At 39.5% G+C, this 21229-nt stretch overlaps 1 protein-coding gene across 5 annotated transcripts in view; it reads left to right on the forward strand.

Moving 5' to 3' along the window:
• Positions 1-20731, forward strand: part of NAPEPLD (N-acyl phosphatidylethanolamine phospholipase D) — a 49069-nt gene extending 28338 nt beyond the window's left edge. For all 5 annotated transcript variants that reach the window (XM_033193666.1, XM_033193667.1, XM_033193668.1 and 2 more), the window contains exons 3-5: positions 1449-2095; positions 6491-6605; positions 16959-20731. In XM_033193666.1, coding sequence (XP_033049557.1) covers positions 1449-2095; positions 6491-6605; positions 16959-17084 — 888 coding nt within the window. In that variant the 3' untranslated portion in view covers positions 17085-20731. The remainder of the gene's footprint in view (positions 1-1448; positions 2096-6490; positions 6606-16958) is intronic.
• Positions 20732-21229: the final 498 nt, after the last annotated feature.

Genomic DNA, 21229 nt, shown 5'->3' on the forward strand with positions numbered 1-21229 from the left:
TCCATGCAGCTGTATAGCATGGTACCAGAGCACGGTTCAGTAAAAGAGCTTTATAAAAGCCAGGACTGTGACGCTGCAACCTACAACATTTTGGCCTAGCTTAATCCAAGTATAAAATATAGAATAAGCAAGGGGCCGGGCGTGGTGGCTCAAGCCTGTAATCCCAGCACTTTGGGAGGCCAAGACGGGCGAATCACGAGGTCAGGAGATCGAGACCATCCTGGCTAATACGGTGAAACCCCGTCTCTACTTAAAAATACAAAAAACTAGCCGGGCGACGAGGTGGGCGCCTGTAGTCCCAGCTACTCGGGAGGCTGAGGCAGGAGAATGGCGTGAACCCGGGAGGCGGAGCTTGCAGTGAGCTGAGATCCGGCCACTGCACTCCAGTCTGGGTGGCAGAGCGAGACTCCGTCTCAAAAAAAAAAAAAAAAAAAAAAATAGAATAAGCAAGGAATAATACTCTTCACACTTTGTTATAGTTGTTGTTTTATACCCATTTACCACCCCCCTTACCTCAGTGATCAGCTTCTCACAGGAAGAGATCATATTCACGTTGGTTTGATCAATGGTAGAAAATCAGAAAGGTAAGGAATGAGGAAAACAATTTATGACTGTGATTTGTCCAGGAATCATCACAGCGCTCCATTTTGAAACTCCGAAAGTGAGATTCAGGCCAGGCACAGTGGCTCATGCCTATAATACCAGCACTTTGAGAGGGCAGGCCAGGACGATTGCTTGAGCCCAGGAGTTCAAGACCAATCTGGGCAACATAATGAGACTCTATCTCTACAAAAAATAAAAAATTAGCTGGATATGGTGGTGCTGCGTGCCTGTGATCCCAGCTGAGAGGTTGAGGTGGGATGATCACTTGACCCTGGGAGGTTGTGGCTGTAGAGAGCTCTGATTATGCCACTGCACTCCAGCCTGGGTAACAGAGCGAGAGCCTGTCTCAGACAAACAAACAAAAAAGAAAAATATCAGATTCATGATTCATGTCTGAGATCCAAGAGCTACAAATAAATGGTCATAAGATTTCTTTACTATTTCCAGGGACTGACCCGCTTTTAAGGCAGTTTTTAGCAGCAAATACATCAGCTGAGTAGAATGGCAATAAAAAAATGACTGCATCTAGGCCAGTCTACTTCTGGCACTACTGAAGAGAGCCTTTAAAAAATTAATACATTTAGCAGCACTCAGAGTTTTAAATTTAATTTTCCCTTTTGCATTTGGGATGAAGAAGATTTACCATATTATCGTGATTATTAAGTCAGATTCAGAAAGAAGTATGCATTTTCAAGAAAAAAGCAAAAGTGTAGCAAGTTTATTGAATAACTTTAGTTCTCTGAAAATAGTTCTTCTTGCTGTTATTTAGGTCAAAATGTGGACTATGATGATATAATACTTTTTTTTCTAACTACTCTTTTGTCTTGCTTTCTTTATACACAAAGGAACTTGACAAAGAACTCCCAGTGCTTAAGCCATATTTTATCACTAACCCTGAAGAAGCTGGAGTGAGGGAAGCTGGCTTAAGAGTCACATGGCTGGGACATGCCACAGTAATGGTGGAAATGGATGAGCTCATATTTCTCACGGATCCCATCTTTAGCTCTCGTGCTTCACCGTCGCAGTACATGGGTCCAAAGCGATTTCGTCGTTCCCCATGCACAATAAGTGAACTCCCTCCAATAGATGCGGTCCTTATCAGTCACAACCACTATGACCATCTGGACTACAATTCTGTCATTGCTTTGAATGAGCGATTTGGTAACGAGTTGAGATGGTTTGTACCTTTGGGTCTTCTTGACTGGATGCAAAAATGTGGCTGTGAGAATGTGATTGAGTTGGACTGGTGGGAGGAGAATTGTGTCCCCGGACATGATAAGGTCACCTTTGTCTTTACACCATCCCAGCACTGGTGTAAAAGGACTCTAATGGATGACAACAAGGTGCTGTGGGGCAGCTGGTCTGTCTTGGGGCCTTGGAATCGATTTTTTTTTGCAGGAGATACTGGTTATTGCCCTGCTTTTGAAGAGATAGGAAAAAGATTTGGACCTTTTGACCTTGCAGCTCTTCCCATCGGAGCTTATGAACCAAGGTATGTAGACTTCCAAAGAAAACACTCCTGCTATGTGGTAAGTTAACTGAATTTAAAAGTAAAGTAATTATGATTTTTGTGACACTGTAATTTATGATGTTAATGGTGGACTTTGTTATACATGATTGGGGGTCGGTGGGTCAGATTCAGTTAGATTTTATTTTTAAATATTCTAAATTAAATATTTTTTAAATTGGCAAGTAAAAATTATGTATATGGTGTGCAACATGATGTTTTGATACATGTATGCATTGTAGAATGACTAAATCAAACTGTTTTACATGTGCATTATCTCACATACTTATGTTTTTGTGTTGAGAATTAAAATATTTTAATTATAGTCATATCAGTTAAAAAAATTACTCAAAGTTAGGGATGATGTTATCATAAAAAAGGGATCAAGGTTTAAAGAATTACTATAGCTAGCCAGAAGTTCACATACCATTCAACTAAACTGCTCAGCCAGTAATAAAACCTACTCTTGTTCTTTCACATGGAGAATACTTTCTTTATATAACCACTTTTTGCTCCATAACTTCAGTGCCCCAATCACCTGTCCTATAGCTCTCCTACGTTTAGCAAAGAGAAAAAGCAGGGAATTGGCCTATAGCAGTAGTCCTTGGTGATTGTTTTATTTCAGTCAGCCCTGAAGTTAATCTGGTCATGGTGGTGTTGTACTACTCATCACTCATCCTCCAACCTTGACATACTAATGACCTGTTTCAGAGCGGTGAAAGGTCACACTCTCATTGGACACCTAGGAGACTCATCCACTGTCTTCATTTTCCTTAATATTCTCTGTTTAGGGAAAAGAGAAGTGATTTCAAAGAATTAAATTAGATTTCAGTCAACTCTGGTTTATAGGTGCAAATAAAGAGAAAACAAAACACTGATAGTAACAAAACAATGGGTAATTTAAAAAATATTTTATTCTATAGTGCATGGACAGACACATACAAAAACATTTTGTTTAGGTAATTCCATAAGCAGAAGAACAAGTATTTCTCTAATATATAGATTAATTGAATGGATCTAATCTTTTGTTTTCATCCGATTTTGTTACTTGCTAAATTTTTACATTCACTAAAACCATTTTGTCCCTATTTTTATTTATTAATGCTTATTTATCCCTTTTTTGTTTTTTGCTAGTTTCCTTATTTGGAGGGGCTAGTTTTACCCTTTTTTGGTTCTTGATAATTATTAAAATGATTACAAATCAATATTGGTGCTTGAATTTTACTTTTTCTAATTAGTTATAATTCTAACGAAACCTCTCAAAACCTGTCAACTTGTATATTTTTAGAACTGTTACAAATCAGTTTTATATTTGTAACATAAAATTGGTCTTTACTTGATGTATGTTCCTTTTTGTTTGTTTGTTTGAGACGGAGTCTCACTCTGTTGCCCAGGTTGGAATGCAGTGGCGTGATCTTGGCTCACTGCAACCTCTGCCTCTGGGTCCAAGTGATTCTTCTGCCTCAGCCTCCCAAGTAGCTGGGACTACAGGTGCCTGCCACCATGTCCGGCTAGTTTTTGTGTGTGTGTTTTTAGTAGAGACAGGGTTTCACCATGTTGGCTAGACTGGTTTCGAACTCCTGACCTCAAGTGATCTGCCTGCCTGGGCCTCCCAAAGTGGTAGGATTACAGGCGTGAGCCACCGTACCCAGCCTGATGTATGTTCTTAATAGATTAGAACATCTTTTATTTGTTGTTATGAAAATAAGTTTTCATATGTAGTAATACATAAATTTGTCACATATATTTGTGATGATAGAATGTGTACAACCAAATTTACTCACATAATCCCCTTTCCTGCTTGCGTTGCAGGCAAACAGGAAACAACTAAGATGAGAAAAAGACAAGGAGGCTATTATTTGCCCCAAGAGAGTTAAATTGTGATAGCCTCTAATGTGTATAATCTGTTTCTTTGGTTACTATTAATGGCTTTAGAAATAAGACATCGAATAAAGCTTGAGAGTGCTGTATAAATTTAAGATGTTTACGTCGAAAACAACTTTCAATAATATGCTTGGAATGTTTCATTCTTACTTTAGGGAATCTCCTGTCACCAGGTATTCTATCCGAGTCAGTTAAGATTTTAAGTTTTTATTTTAATTGTTATATCAGAATAAAAATTTTAAATCTATTTCAGGTGGAAAGGAATGTATCTATTCCTTTGATTTGCACTAGGATTTAAAAAAAAAATCAAGAGAGAAACACCAAAAACCGTTTTCATCTTTCCCTGAATTCCAAGAGTCAGGAGATAGGGCAGAACAATGCTGCTCTCATTTGCTGTTGAGAACACAGTGGCTTTGTTTTCAGGCTTCTGTAGGACCCAGCAGCTCCTAACAGTAAATATCTGTTGCAGATGGATAAACTTCTCCATGATGTCTTCTGTAAAGTGTGGAAGCTCCTGTGTTGAATCCATGTCTGTTGGTCTTCACTGTAGTGTTAGTTGTCACTGGCAGACTAGGATGTAAATGATGTGAACACAGTGTTGTTTTTCCTCCTTGAAACTGATGGCTTGGAAGGCAAAGGATTTGCTTGTAGACAGTACACTTTCTCCTTTGTATCAGGAATAATACATCTTTCTTCTGAAAGTATTGGTTTTGTTTACTCTTGGGAGAATTCTGTGAAAGTAGATGATGTTCTCTGTGCCTTCCTAAGCCTTATCTTGTTTAATCCTCACAATACCCTCACATAATGGGGTAAATTTATATTTCACGGACAAAGAAATAGAAGCTCAGAGAATTTGAACAGCCTTTCCAAAGGCATTCTAAGAACTGCAGGAGCTGGGATTCATACGCAAGCCTTCTGCCTCCTGAGCCCTTGCTCTTCTCAAGGCATTAGGCAGCCTTTCATTATTTCCTTAATCATTTACCCATTCGTCTGATGTTCTTGCCAAACCGAACACCTCATTGTTCAGTTTTATGGTTAAATAAAATTTCTTGAATAGTAATTGGATATTTTGGCTCCCGGTCTTTAAATTTTATGTACTAGTTTTTGTTTATTTTTGCTGTAGCAAGTTTTTACAAATTTGTATCAGCAGGACATACAAATTCTTTTGTAATTGGAGTTTTGGTTTTTATTCCTTTACCAATTATTCAGTTTCTTTGATTCATATCCAGGACTGTAAAATATCTACTTTTAAAAGTAACAGTGAGGCAGGACTTATTTCCCAGTCTCAATGGATAAAGTAAAAAAACTGGCAGCTGGGCACACTGGCTCACGCCTATAATCCCAGCACTTTGGGACGCGGAGGTAGGCAGATCACAAGGTCAGGAGATCAAGACCATCCTGGCTAACACGGTGAAACCTCATCTCTACTAAAAATACAAAAAATTAGCTGAGTGTGGCGGCACATGCCTGTAGTCCCACCTACTGGTGAGGCTGAGGCAGGAGAATCACTTAAACCCAGGAAGTGGAGGTTGCAGTGAGCTGGGATCACGGCACTGCACTCTAGCCTGGGTGACAGAGTGAGACTCAGTCTCAGAAAAAAAAAAAGAAAAGAAAAAACTGGCAAAAACCAGCAGATGATGACAAAAGTGATCCCTAGCTGCCCTCATTGCTCATTAGCCTGAGACACTCCCACCATCACCATGACAGTTTACAAATGCCATGGCAACAACCTAGAAGTTACTGCCCCTTTCCATGGCAATGACCAAGAAGTTACCACCCCATTCCTAGAAAGTTCTAAATAATCTGCCCTTCAATTTGCATTAACCCATTCCCTAATTTACATATAATTAAAAGTGGGTATAAGTGAGTATAAATACAGTTGCCAACCCCTCATATGTTGCCAAATCTGAGTGCACTTACTGCCTATAACTTAGCCCTGCTCCACGAGGAGCAGTATCATTTAATAAAAATTGCTGGCCAACACCACTGGCTTGCCCTTGAATTCTTTCCTTTGTGAGGCCAAAAACCCTCCTGGGCTAAGCCCCAGTTTTGGGGCTTGCCTCCCCTGCATCATCAGTAAGTCGTATCTTCAGGTAGATCCAGTAAAATCAAAATATACATGAAACAAAAATCTCACTATTCAGAGGGGAGTTTGCCTGAGACTTACTTATTTTACAGCAATTTGTACAAAAAAGACTTTTGCTTGTTTTATTTTTCAGCAGAAAGTGTATTAAAGGGAGATGGTTTTGCTCCTGTGACTTACTCCTGTGCAGAATTTGTTTTGTTTTGTTTTTACAATCTAGCCTTGACCTGACCTTCAGACTTGGTTTCTAGCTCATCCTCCCCAAAATTGCATGCTTTATCCCAGTGAGTGGTTCTTAATTCTCAACATCCATAGTCCTGCGCAGAATCTTAAAGTTTGATTAAATGAAACAGATTTTAGAATGTAGTGTATCTCTCAAAGGTCAGAATTAAGAAATTGCCTTGTTTCATCAGGTGGTTTATGAAATACCAGCATGTAGACCCAGAAGAAGCTGTGAGGATTCACATTGATGTCCAAACAAAGAAATCTATGGCAATTCACTGGGGAACTTTTGCCTTAGCAAATGAGGTAAGTTTGATTGCGATAAAAATAACTGTGTATTTGACCAATGATAGGATTCAGGCATCACTGTTCCCTAGTTTTCAGACCCAAGGCTCTGGAATCAGATACTGCATACTCATCACAGTCACTGCATGAATTAGGGTGGTAAATCATACTAATTAGTAGAACAATACACACATATACAGTCAGAAAAAGAAAAACAAGCACATTGTGTTTTCTTTTGGCTTATTTCTGAAGTTAGTAAAGCTTGTGTTTGTATAACCAAAAATCTGTACGTGATCTGGAGAACAGAAAAGCAAGCCATCATGTCTCACCCTTCAAGCAGGCTCTCATGCTAGCAGAAGACAGAAGTCATGTATGTGATACAGATGTTAGAAGGGGAAAGTGCTGTAATGTGGAACAGATGACATGGTCTCAGAATCAGGACGTTTGCTGATGGCAGGGATCAGAGAGAGCTTGATGGAATAAGTGACGGTTGAACTTGGCTCTGAGAGGGCAGGGAGGAAGGCATTTTCAGAGGAGGAAAGAGCAGAGCATAGGCTCGGAGGCAGCTAGTGTGGGTAATACTTGAATCAGTTCAGCAGGAGAGTGGAGGGCAATAGGGAGAAGTAAGGCTAGTGTGGAACTTTCAAGAAATACATTCAGTAAACATTAACTCGGTGTCTGCTATGTGCCAGGCATAGGGATAAATGTGATTTTATTCTTAGATTAAAACAGAAGAGCTAATTTTTCCTTAAGGCAGATGGACCCTAGAACTTTGCTACTAGCCTGGGTTCTGGGAGCAAGCAGAGGATAGTATAAAGCTTTCTCTCCTTTCCTGGATCCAAGGTCTTCTCTAAACAAAACTTAGAAATGTATGGTTAGGCCAGGCGCAGTGGTTCACACCTGTAATCCCAGCAATTTGGGAGGCTGAGGAAGGTGGATCACTTAAGGTCAGGAGTTCACGACCAGCCTGGCCAATATGGTGAAACCCTGTCTGTACTAAAAATACAAAAAAATTAGCCAGGTGTGGTGGTGTGTGCCTGTAATCCCAGCTACTCGGGAGGCTGAAGCAGGAGAATTGCTTGAACCCGGGAAGTGGAGGTTGCAGTAAGTCGAGATTGTGCCACTGCACTCCAGCCTGTGCAAAAGAGTGAGATTTGGCTGGGCACCTGTGGCTCACACCTGTAATCCCAGCACTTTGGGAGTCTGAGGCAGGTGGATCACCTGAGGTCAGGAGTTCGAGGCCAGCCTGGCCAACATGATGAAACTCCGTCTACTAAAATTAGCCAGGCATGGTAGCAGGCACCTATAATCCCAGCGACTCGGGAGGCTGAGGCAGGGGAATAACTTGAACCTGGGGGACAGAGGTTGCAGTGAGCCGAGATCACGGCACTTCCCTCCAGCCTGGGTGAAAGAGTGAAACTCTGTCTCGGAAAAAACAAAAAAACCCAAAAAGTGTGGTTAGTACTTGGCTTCTTTACTTTCTGTGGTATCTTCCACATCCCAGAGCCTCTCTGCAGGAACCCAGTGTTTTCTTGTGGTTTTAAGTACTCCTCTGTCTCATTTATGGCCTGCCCTCTCCCAAAGATGCAGTGTGTTCCAAAATTACCTAGTACACTTCCTGCCCATTCCCCGACTCCCTAATCAAAATTCCTGTGCCATGAGGCAGCAGTCCTGAGCCACAATGCAGCAATTCTTAGCCACTGTTGGGAGAAGGAATAGAATAATGACTAACCATGGGGTTGTGGGGAGGATAAATGAGAATATAAATGTGAGTGTGTGGGTGTGTATTTGGAGAAGGGAGAAGTTTGAGACTGGCTTCCAGAGCCATAACACTATATTTAGTGACAATTTCTTATTCCATCTATATATGTGTGCGTGTATACACATATTCAATATGTATGTGACTCAGATGAAGTAATGGTATTTTATTAAACCTATGCAAAGAAAGGAATCAAGGTTGACTCCTAGACTTTTAGCTAGACAGTTGTGCTCTTTACTGAGATGGGGAAGATGAGGAGAGGATTAAAAAACCTGTCTTTGAGAATTATGGTATTATTCAGCCCTCAAGAATGATTCCTGTTATAAACCTAACCTCCATCTGTATTTCTTTTTTTTTTGAGACGGACTCTCGCTCTGTCGCAAAGGCTGGAGTGCAGTGGTGTGATCTCGGCTTACTGCAAGATGTGCCTCCCAGGTTCACGCCATTCTCCTGCCTCAACCTCTGGAGTAGCTGGGACTACAGGCGCCCGCCACCACGCCCGGCTAATTTTTTGTATTTTTTTTAGTAGAGACGGGGTTTCACCATGTTAGCCAGGATGGTCTCGATCTCCTGACCTCGTGATCCGCCCCCTTGGCCTCCCAAAGTGCTGGGATTACAGGCGTGAGCCACCACGCCCGGCCCATCTTTATTTCTTAATGAGAATGTAATAAAAACTAATTTAGCTTTTAGCAATTTGGAATTTGTTCATGTTTTGATGTTGAATAAACCTCATAAGTATGAGTTAGTTGAATTATAAAGTAGATATAATCTTCAGAGAGGATGTTACCCATTACTTTTTTTTTTTTTTTAAATACTTTAAGTTCTGGGGTACTTATGCAGAACGTACAGGTTTGTTACATAGGTATACACGTTCCATGGTGGTTTGCTGTACCCATCAACCTGTCATCTACATTAGGTATTTCTCCTAATGCTATCCCTTCCCTAGCCCCCCACCCCCGACAGGCCCCAGTGTGTGATGTTCCCCTCCTTGTGTCCATGTGTTCTCATTGTTCACCTCCCACTTATGAATGAGAACATGCGGTGTTTGGTTTTCTGTTCCCGTGTTAGTTTGCTGAGAATGATGGTTTCCAGCTTCATCCAGGTCCCTGCAAAGGACATGAACTCATCATTTTTTATGGCTAATAGTGTTCCATGGTGTATATGTGCCACATTTTCTTTATCCAGTCTATCATTGATGGGCATTTGGGTTGGTTCCAAGTCTTTGCTATTGTGAACAGTGCCTTAATAAACATACATGTGCATGAGTCTTTATAGTAGAATGATTTATAATCCTTTGGGTATATACCCAGTATTGGGATTGTTGGGTCAAATGGTATTTCTGGTTCTAGATCCTTGAGGAAACACCACACTGTCTTCCACAATGGTTGAACTAATTTACACTCCCACCAACAGTGTAAAAGCATTCCTATTTCTCCACATCCACTTCAACATCTGTGGTTTCCTGACTTTGTAATGATCACCATTCTAACTGGAGTGAGATGGTATCTCAATATGGTTTTGATTTGCATTTCTCTAATGACCAGTGATGATGAGCCTTTTTTTCATATGTTTGTTGGCTGCATAAATGTCTTTTTTTGAGAAGTATCTGTTCATATCCTTTGCCCACTTTTTGATGGGGTTTTTTCTTGTAAATTTGTTTAAGTTCATTGTAGATTTTGGATATTAGCACTTTGTCAGATGGATAGATCGCAAAAATTTTCTCCCGTTCTATAGGTTGCCTGTTCATTCTGCTGATAGTTTCTTTTGCTGTGCAGAAGCTCTTTAGTTTAATTAGATCCCATTTGTCTATTTTGGCTTTTGTTGTCATTGCTTTTGGTATTTTAGTCATGAAGTCTTTCCCATGCCCATGTCCTGAATGGTATTGCCTAGGTTTTCTGCTAGGGTTTTTATGGTTTTAGGTCTTACATTTAAGTCTTTAATCCATCTTGAGTTAATTTTTGTATAAGGTGTAAGGAAGGGATCCAGTTCCAGCTTTCTGCATATGGCTAGCCAGTTTTCCCAGCACCATTTATTAAATAGGGAATCCTTTCCCCATTTCTTGTATTTGTCAGGTTTGTCAGATCAGATGGTTGTATATGTGTGGTGTTATTTCTGAGGCCTCTGTTCTGTTCTATTGGTCTATATATCTATTTTGGTACCAGTACCATGCTGTTTTGGTTACTGTAGCCTTGTAGTATAGTTTGAAGTCAGGTACCATGATGACTCCAGCTTTGTTCTTTTTGCTTAGGATTGTCTTGGCTATGTGGGCTCTTTTTTGGTTCCATATGAAATTTAAAGTAGTTTTTTCCAGTTCTGTGAAGAAAATCAATGGTAGCTTGATGGGGGTAGCATTGAATCTGTAAATTACTTTGGGCAGTATGGCTATTTTCACAATATTGATTCTTCCTATCCATGAGCATGGAATGTTTTTCCATTTGTTTGTGTCCTCTCTTATTTCCTTGAGCAGTGGTTTGTAGTTTTTCTCGAAGTCCTTCACATCCCTTGTAAGTTGTATTCCTAGATATTTTATTCTCTTTGTAGGAATTGAGAATGGGAGTTCACTCATGATTTGACTGTCTGTTATTGGTGTATAGGAATGCTTGTGATTTTTGATTCTGTATAGGAAAGCTTGTGATATATTGATTTTTGTATCCTGAGACTTTGCTGAAGTTGCTTATCAGCTTAAGGAGATTTTGGGCTGAGGCAATGGGTATTTCTCAATATACAATTATGTCATCTGCAAACAGAGACAATTTGACTTCCTCTTTTCCTAATTGAATACCCGTTATTTCTTTCTCTTGCCTGATTGCTGTGGCCAGAACTTCCAATACTATGTTTAATAGGAGTGGTGAGCGAGGGCATCCTTGTCTTGTGCCAGTTTTCAAAGGGAATGCTTCCAGTTTTTGCCCATTCAGTATATTGGCTGTGGGTTTGTCATAAACAGCTCTTACTATTTTGAGATATGTTCCATTAATACCTAGTTTATCGAGAGTTTTTAGCTTGAAGGGCTGTTGACTTTTGTCAAAGGCCTTTTCTGCTTCTATTCAGACAATCCTGTGGTTTTGTCATTGGTTATGTTTATGTGATGGATTACGTTTATTGATTTGCGTATGTTGAACCAGCCTTGCATCCCAGGGATGAAGCTGACTTGATCGTGGTGGATAAGCTTTTTGATGTGCTGCTGGATTCGGTTTGCCATTATTGAGGATTTTCGCATCGATGTTCATCAGGGATATTGGCCTGAAATTTTCTTTTTGTTGTTGTTGTTGTTGTGTCTCTGCCAGGTTTTAGTATCTCTGCCAGGTTTTGGTATGAGGATGTGGTATCAGGATGATGCTGGCCTCATAAAATGAGTTAGGGAAGATTTCCTCTTTTTCTATTGTTTGGAATAGTTTTAGAAGGAATGTACCAGCTCCTCTTTGTACCTCTGGTAGATTTTGGCTGTGAATCCGTCTGGTCCCGGATTTTTTTGATTGGTAGGCTATTAATTTCTGCCTCAATTTCAGAACTTGTTATTGGTCTATTCAGGAATTTGACTTCTTCCTGGTTTAGTCTTAGGATGGTGTATGTGTCCAGGAATTTATCTATTTCTTCTAGATTTTCTACTTTATTTGCGTAGAGGTGTTGATAGTATTCTCTGATGGTAGTTTGTAGTTCTGTGGGATTGGTGGTGATATCTCCTTTATCATTTTTTATTGCATCTGTTTGATTCTTCTCTCTTTTCTTCTTTATTAGTCTGGTGAATGGTCTATTATGTTGATCTTTTCAAAAAACCAGCTCCTGGATTCATCGATTTTTTAAAGGATTTTTCGTGTCTCTATCTCCTTCAGTTCTGCTCTGATCTTAGTTATTTCTTGTCTTCTCGCTTTTGAGTTTGTTTGCTCTTGCTTCTCTAGTTTAGTTGTGGTGTTAGGGTGTCGATTTTAGATCTTTCCCACTTTCTCTTGTGGGCATTTAATGCTATAAATTTCCCTCTATACACTGCTTTAAATGTGTCCCAGAGATTCTGGTACATTGTGTCTTTGTTCTCATTGGTTTCAAAGAACATCTTTATTTCTGCCTTAATTTCATTATTTACCCATAGTTGTTCAGGAGCAGGTTGTTCAGGAGCAGGTTTTTCAGTTTCCATGCAGTTGTGTGGTTTTGAGTGAATTTCTTAATCTTGAGTTCTAATTTGATTGCACTGTGGTCTGAGAGACTATTATGATTTCCTTTCTTTTGCATTTGTTGAGGAGTGTTTTACTTCCAATTATGTGGTCAATTTTAGAATAAGTGTGATGTGGTTCTGAGAAGAATGTATATTCTGTTGATTTGGGGTGGAGAGTTCTGTAGATGTCTGTTAGGTCTGCTTGGTTCAGAGCTGAGTTCAATTCCTGGATATCCTTGTTAATTTTCTGTCTCGTTGATCTGTCTAATATTGACAGTGTGGTGTTAAAGTCTTCCACTATTACTGTGTGGGAGTCTAAGTCTCTTTGTAGGTCTCTAAGAACTTGCTTTATGAATCTGGGTGCTCCTGTATTGGGTGCATATATATTTAGGATAGTTAGCTCTTCCGGATGAATTGATCCCTTTACCATTATGTAATGGCCGCCTTTGTATCTTTTGATCTTTGTTGGTTTAAAGTCTGTTTTATCAGAGACTAGGATTGCAACCCTTGCTTTCCATTTGCTTGGTAGATGTTCCTCCATCCCTTTATTTTGAGCCTATGTGTGTCTTTGCAGGTGAGATGGGTCTCCTGAACACAGCACACTGATGGGTCTTGACTTTTATCTAATTTGCCAGTCTGTGTCTTTTAATTGGGGCATTAACCAAATTACATTTAAGGTTAATATTGTTATGTGTGAATTTGATCCTGTCATTATGATGCTAGCTGGTTATTTTGCTTGTTAGTTAATGCAGTTTATTCATAGTGTTGATGGTCTTTGCAATTTGGTATGTTTTTGCAGTGGCTTATACCAGTTGTTTCTGTCCATGTTTAGTGCTTCTTTCAGGAGCTCTTGTAAGGCAGGCCTGATGGTGACAAAAATCTCTCAGCATTTGCTTGTCTGTAAAGGATTTTATTTCTCCTTTGCTTATGAAGCTTAGTTTGGTTGGGTATGAAATTCCGGGTTGAAAATTCTAAGAATGTTGAGCTGAGTGTGGTGGCTCACACCTGTAATCCCAGCACTTTGGGAGGCTGAGGCGGGCAGATCACGAGGTCAGGAGTTCGAGACCAGCCTGACCAACGTGGTGAAACCCCGTCTCTAATAAAAATGCAAAAATTAACCAGGTGTTGTGGCACACGCCTGTGATCCCAGCTACTCAGGAGGCTGAGGCAGGAGAACTGCTTGAACCCAGGAGGTGGAGGTTGCAGTGAGCCGAGATTGTGCCACTGTACTCCAGTCTGGGCAACAGAGTGAGACTCCATCTCAAAAAAAAAAAAAAAGAAAAAAAGAATGTTGAATATCGGCCCCTTCTCTCTTCTGGGTTTGTAGAGTTTCTTTTTTTTCTTTTTTTTTTTTTTGAGACGGAGTCTCGCTCTGTCGCCCAGGCTGGAGTGCAGTGGCCAGATCTCAGCTCACTGCAAGCTCCGCCTCCCGGGTTTACGTCATTCTCCTGCCTCAGCCTCCGGAGTGGCTGGGACTACAGGCACCCGCCATCTCGCCTGGCTAGTTTTTTTTTTTGTATTTTTTAGTAGAGACGGGGTTTCACCGTGTTCGCCAGGATGGTCTCGATCTCCTGACCTCGTGATCCGCCCGTCTCGGCCTCCCAAAGTGCTGGGATTACAGGCTTGAGCCACCGCGCCCGGCCGTTTGTAGAGTTTCTGCTCAGAAATCTGGTCTTAGTCTGATGGGCTTCCCTTTCTTGGTAACCTGACATTTCTCTCTGGCTCCCCTTCACATTTTTTCCTTCATTTCACCCTTGGTGAATCTGATGGTTATGTCAGATTCTTTGCATATATGCTGTTATAGTAACTGCCTCCTGTAATATAAGCAGATTAAGGATGTCCTTAACTTGGCAATACTCTAAAATTGCATATATAGCAACATCTCATCTATCTAGGGAATGATGAGTGGATTTCCTACATATATTTAAGCACTAAAACTTAAATTACTAGTTTTGATGGAAACGAATTTCAAGCATTACATAATATGTACATTGCCTTTCTTTTTTTTTTTTTTTTTGAGACGGAGTCTCGCAGTCGCCCAGGCTGGAGTGCAGTGGCCGGATCTCAGCTCACTGCAAGCTCCGCCTCCCGGGTTTACGCCATTCTCCTGCCTCAGCCTCCCGAGTAGCTGGGACTACAGGCGCCCGCCAACTCGCCCGGCTAGTTTTTTCTATTTTTTAGTAGAGACGGGGTTTCGCCGTGTTAGCCAGGATGGTCTCGATCTCCTGACCTCGCGATCCACCCGTCTCGGCCTCCCAAAGTGCTGGGATTACAGGCTTGAGCCACCGCGCCCGGCACATTGCCTTTCAAGTGATCAGGATCTTTGAATATATTCTATTGTAGTATATCATGAAACTGACCCCTGTAGGAATTTACAAGTTGTTTGTGGCTAGCTGCCTAGACCCTAATGGATCCAGAGTGCTGGGAGTCTTCTGCTTTTCCCACTTACTCATATTGATCTCTGATATACTTTGCTTTATACATAGTTGTTTTGTCCCATGGTTATGGGGCATTTTTATCTCCCTTGTGGACGAAAGTGCTTGGACTATGAGCTCTCAGTCACTCAGAAGCCTTTCAGACCTACCTCCAAGGTTATCTTCTAGATGGTTGAAACAGTGAAGAATTGATCTATGAAGAAACTCAGAAATACTGCTAAATCTAGGCAGATTAAAGACAGAGGGTCTACTGCCAACTCTAACATATCAGAATTCTCACTAAATCCACACATCGCACTCCACACTAAAGTTATGGCTTAACAAGTAAGTTACCAATGTAGGGTGACTGTGTGAGTGTGTATTGTGGGCCCAGAGTTGTAGAGCATGGGAGAAAGAGAATTTAACAAAAGAAGTTATTTTTCAATGGGAAAAAAGTTCATCATTTTGAAATCTCTTAAAATAATTTAGGAAATTATTTTAGGGGAAATTTCTTGACTTAAGGTATAAAGTTAAATTTTATTGATAATATAATTAGTGATCTTTTCCCTTTATATATAAAACAGATTAAAAGTAAATTCCTGTTATCTATCCATTAGTAAGGGGTCAGTTCTAGGAATATTGGATAACCAACACATAGTTAAAACTGAACGTACTCAGTAGTCAGTTGAAAGGTATCCTTGATCTTTTTTTTTTTTGAGATGGAGTCTCACTCTGTTGCCCAGGCTGGAGTACAGTGGTGCAATCTCAGCTCACTGCAAGCTCCACCTCCCGGGTTCATGCCATACTCCTGCCTCAGCCTCCCGAGTAGCTGGGACTGCAGGCACCCGCCACCACGCCTGGCTAATTTTTGTATTTTTAGTAGAGACAGGGTTTCACCTTGTTAGCCAGGATGGTCTTGATCTCCTGACCTCGTGGTCTGCCCACCTCGGCCTCCCAAAGTGCCGGGAACTACAGGTGTAGTTCCATGCCCTGCCGATCTTTAAACATAGCCATAAAACCTGGAACTGAGCAAGGGGGAAAAGGATGACCTGTGTGTGGCCAATAACTGTTACCAAACCTGTGCATTTAAGGGCTCATAAAACTTGCCTGGTTTTCCTTGTACGTCATTGGCTGTCCCTTCTTATTCTCTGTTGCTAGTTCCTCCTCTCCGCTTGCTCTGAACAGTGCATGCGGAAGGAGTCAGTCTATGGACCTCTTCTCTTCTAAAGTTGGTTTCTCCCTTGGGAATCGCATCCAGTCTTACGGCTTCAAATACCACCTATCTGCTGTTCCTCTCTAGCTATTTTTCCTCTATAATCCACATTTATATATCCAACTGTCTCCTTCACATCCCCACTTGGATATCCATTAGGTACCTAGAACTAAAGTCTGAAATTCAACTTCCTCATCTTCCCTCCAGCTTACTTTTCAAACATCTCAGTAAAGGGTGACTCCCATTTAGCAATTACTCAGGGCAAAATCTTGACTCCTCTTTGCCACACACAGCTAAACCTTCAGATTATATTCTCTGGGATCCTCTTTCATTCTGTAGACTGTGGTTTCTGTATGTGACTAGACTTTTTGAGAATAACCCATCTTCAGCCACAACAATTTGCTGTAGCATTTGGCTACACACACACACACCTACCCACCCACCACAATCTCAGATTTCTATATTTTTCAAAAATGTTGGTAACATGTAATTCTCTAATACCATCATCTTTGGCACTGATTCCATTTAGATTGGAATTTCGTATGGTGAAACTGTGGTAAGATTTCATGCAATCCAGTGATGTTCAAAGTAAGATGGCACCAAATTTGACATACATGGTGTTGGCATGATTTCTGTCCAACCAAATACCTTTCTGTTGACTTATTTCATGACTCAAAACTGTATTAGAAAATGTGATAGACCCATTTGCTAATGCTTCAATTAAAAGAAAGGGCCTTATTTTAACTATGCATATGTTATTTTAGTTTGATCGGTTATTTGAAAAATCTCCCAAATATGTGTATTATCTTTTTCTGTTTTTCTTCTTTCTACCTTTGGCCAGCATTACTTAGAGCCTCCAGTGAAGCTGAATGAAGCTCTAGAGAGATTCGGACTTAATGCTGAAGATTTTTTTGTCTTGAAGCATGGAGAATCAAGATACCTAAATACTGATGATGAAAACTTTTAATAAATGTGAGCACAGCCACTTTTAATGAAAAAGGCATCATCTAAGTTTAAAAACAAAAGACTTAGAAATTCAGGAATATTGTGATTCTTTTACATTTGGAAACAACTTCTGCAGGTTTATGTTTTATGTTTTGTGTTAATAACTTGCTTCCTAATATGATCAGCTCATATACACTATGAGAGGGTTCAGGGGTGGGTCATTTAAATAATGAATTGGCTAATGTGGATTTTAAATCTCCTATCATGATATAAGCACTGCAATGGAAATGTTTTTACTAAAGCATTACACTTTTGTGGTAGTAGAATTACCTGAGATTGTGAAAAACTGACATTGAAGACTCATTTTGTTTTTTCCATTCTTCAGGACCTTCTGCAAGGTGAGTCAAGCCTGTCTACCTACCTAGATTTTTTTCAGAGGCCTACAAATACAAGTATCTTTCTTATATGCACATTATAATAAATGATGAAATTCAGTCCAACATGCTTATTATAAACATAGCAATTCTTGCTCTATCAAGAGTAGCTTATATGCCAAATATTAAATATGGTTTATTTCAGTAAGCATAAAAACATAGGGGCTATCATTTTTAAAGACTTGATTTTTTCTATTGTGGTAAAAATATATAAATATGTATTTGCCATTTTAAACATTTACCATTTTAACCATTTTTAAGTGTACAGTTCTTTCGCATTAATGCACCCATGACCACCATTCACTTAAGTTTTTGAAAGAGGGAACAGTATTTTTTTTTTTTCCTAGAGCCTTCAGATGAGAGGAAAGTGTATTCTGTTGCACATCTACAATTCCCAAAAGACCTCTTACTTTGGGAGGCCAAGGTGGGTGGATCACTTGAACCCAGGAGGTCGACATCAGCCTGGGCAACATGGTGACTTCGTCTCTCGGGGAAAAAAAAAAGAAATTAGCCGGGTGAGGTGGTGTGTACCTGTAGTCACAGGTACTTGGGAGGCTGAGGTGGGAGGATCACTTGAGCCCAGGAGGTAGAGGCTGCAGTGAGCTGTGATTATACCATTGCACTCCAGCCTGGGCGACAAAATGAGACCCTGTCTCGAAAGAAAGCCCTCTTCTTAGCTGAGCAGAGGAAGGGAAGGGGTGTGGCTATGAGAATATGATTTATGCCATTTTCTTTTTTTGTATCTAGAAGATCATCTAAGCACAAATATAGCTACAATGAAGTATTTTACAGATAAAATGTTAATAAATGTTAATAGACCATATACTTTGAATTAAGTTTTATGTTTTTAAATTTCTCTACACATTTTCGTTTTCCGGGGTCTCTTAGCTCTAAATATATCAATCAGGTTTATAATTTTTTTTACATGATTCAGATGTCTTATATTTTTATATTAAATGAACCTTAAGCATGATTCTTTTGGTAAGCCAGTATGAACACCAGTGGTTACAAAAAAAAGTCAGTTGACTTAAGATTTAGTCCTAATAAGGGCTCTGTATTCACTTGATTATTCTGACCCTTCCTAAGGGAGGGAGTTGGATTAGATACTGCTGGAGGCCCATTCTGTATTCCTAATCCAGTCTCAGCATTTTATTCATACAAAATAATCAAAATAGGTTTTCTACACCAAATGCTACCCAGGCAGTGCTCTATAATTTGCACGTGTATGTGTGGTGCCACATGTTAGCCACTAAATCTGAACTTTTACCCTGCTTTCATCATGGATTTTTTGTGTAACCTGAAACCAGTTACCAATGCTCACTGTGCCTGTTTCCTCATTTGCAACAAGAGGATAATTCCGACCTACCTCTGAAAAATGTGTAGAATAAATGAGTTTTTAAAGCACTTTAGAAATATAAGGGAGAAAATCATTTATTAAGATATCACTGCCTAATATAGATAGGTATATTTGAAAGCTGAATATAGGTTAATGCTTTTGATAATGTATTGTTCCTGTTGCAAATTTAAGCATTATGTATTAGGAGACTAAACACTGAAAACAACTTTATTTCACTGATTTTGTAAATTGGAGTAATAGCCTAAATAAGTGTAAATAATCTTTATCAAAATTTAGTGTTTATCTACAAATATGCGAATCAGTCAAGGGGAAATGTGTATGCAATGTGTGTCTATATAATGTATGCGAATGTATGCGATTTTGGGGTACTAAAGCACAAAAAAATCCCCCATAAAATAAACCTTCCTGAAAAGACTGATCATAAACTTTTTGACTCCAAGCAGATGTGAATCAAGATGTTAGGTTTATGGTTAGTTTTGAGGTGTGTTGCCCTAATACTAGCCAACGCTGTAGCCATATTCCTTGCTGCTGCACACTGAATTGAAAATCCATCTCTTACCTCTACTCTATGAAGCAAGCCAGGTATGTCTTGCTTAAGTATTTCTTCTCCATGAATGGCCTTAACATTATTTTATATTCGTATGTACTGTTTAACTGAGGGCCTCAAAGCACTTTAAACTGTTGTGTTCTATTTCCACTGATCTGGCCTGCCTCATTTTTCTAGGCCCTTTCATAAGCTGTAATTTTTTTTATTACCACTCATGTTCTTTCTACACTGACTATTCATTAAGAACATCAAGCTTCATCTCTACTTACAGAAATCTCACCTTACTGAGTGGGTTCCACTTTATTTTTCATTTGTTATCTACATTTTGAAGGGCTTATGTGCAAAGTGAAAACAAATTTTGAAAAATAAGACAAATCCATTCTCTTCTTCAATTCAGTCTAATATGCATTGTAGTGTCATTTAATCAGTCTTATCCTCTAAGTCAACTTTATTTTCCTCTTTGATTAGTTAGTACCCATACCAATATGTAAGATTTTATTGAAGTTTCCTGCGATAACCGAGGAACACTTTGCTATGCCTCACTGCCCAATAGGGTGGGTCATCAATTAGGAGAAATCCCAAATTATAAAAGCCAACATATGCCGTGACCTACATAGGAAAAGATGTATTTGTGCATCTTCTTTCTGGGTAGTTAAAAATTACTCCCTCTTTTCTCTAGCATTTTGACATTTCAGTCTCAATGGTCTGATCTCTAGGGACCGTGATTATTCAAACTAATGAGAGGACAAGACAGTTTTAGAATGCACTGCTGCGAAAGCACATTAAAAACAAATCCTGATTTTCAATGTATGCACAATTTCATATTTAATTAATATGCTTTCATTAAATAGGGAGGTAAATTTGAAAAAACTTATAAAGAAATGTGCCTTTTGGGGAATGCATACTTTTGTTCACGTCTAGCCCACTGCGAATTTTCAGTTTTCACCTTATACTGACCCCTTTTTCTAATGTAAAAATATTTCTTCAAAGTTTGATTTCTGTATCAGGATAACCTTGAGAACACACATATTTCTGTTTGAGGATTTGTGACTTCCTATGGAAACAGTCTTGTATCTATGTATTTACAAATGAAATTTAAAGTATTCTTAAAGCTTTGCCTTAAATACTGCTTGCATACTGATTTACTTAATGCTACGCATGGCAGGGGTTATAAATTTAAATATTATAAGACCTGGCTGAATCCCAGATATATCAATTAATTGTTATAGTAGCTTACGGAATAAAAATACTATTAAAGATAACTTCATACATTGTATTTTTAGTCAAGTAAATATGGATGAAAATTAATAAAGTACTGTGAAGGGAAACAATATGTATAACCTTGTGAGTGATTTTTTTCTTCTTTATTAAAAAAAGATTATACAATTTGGGCTCATAGTAAAAAATTCAAACAGTAGAACAGTGTGTATGTAGAAGGCATTCCCCACTCCCACTACAAGAGTTTGGGTATTATTCTAGAAGTGTTTTGTCAATACATAAGCATTTTTCATTTAAACACACACACACACACACACACACACACGGGATCCCATGTTTTTTTTAAAATTTGTGTTTTTTTAAAAAACCACCATATTTCATAGATAGCTTTCCACTTAAGCACAGAGTTCCATCATTCTTTTTTTTTTTTTTTGAGACGGAGTCTCACTCTGTCTCCCAGGCTGGAGTGCAGTGGTGTGATCTCTGCTCACTGCAAGCTCCGTCGCCTCCCGGGTTCACGCCATTCTCCCGCCTCAGCCTCCCGAGTAGCTGGGACTACAGGCGCCCGCCACCTTGCCCGGCTAGTTTTTTGTATTTTTTAGTAGAGACGG

The sequence above is a fragment of the Trachypithecus francoisi genome, unplaced genomic scaffold (genome assembly GCF_009764315.1).
Source record: "Trachypithecus francoisi isolate TF-2019V2 unplaced genomic scaffold, Tfra_2.0 Lachesis_group4, whole genome shotgun sequence".
NCBI lineage: Eukaryota > Metazoa > Chordata > Mammalia > Primates > Cercopithecidae > Trachypithecus > Trachypithecus francoisi.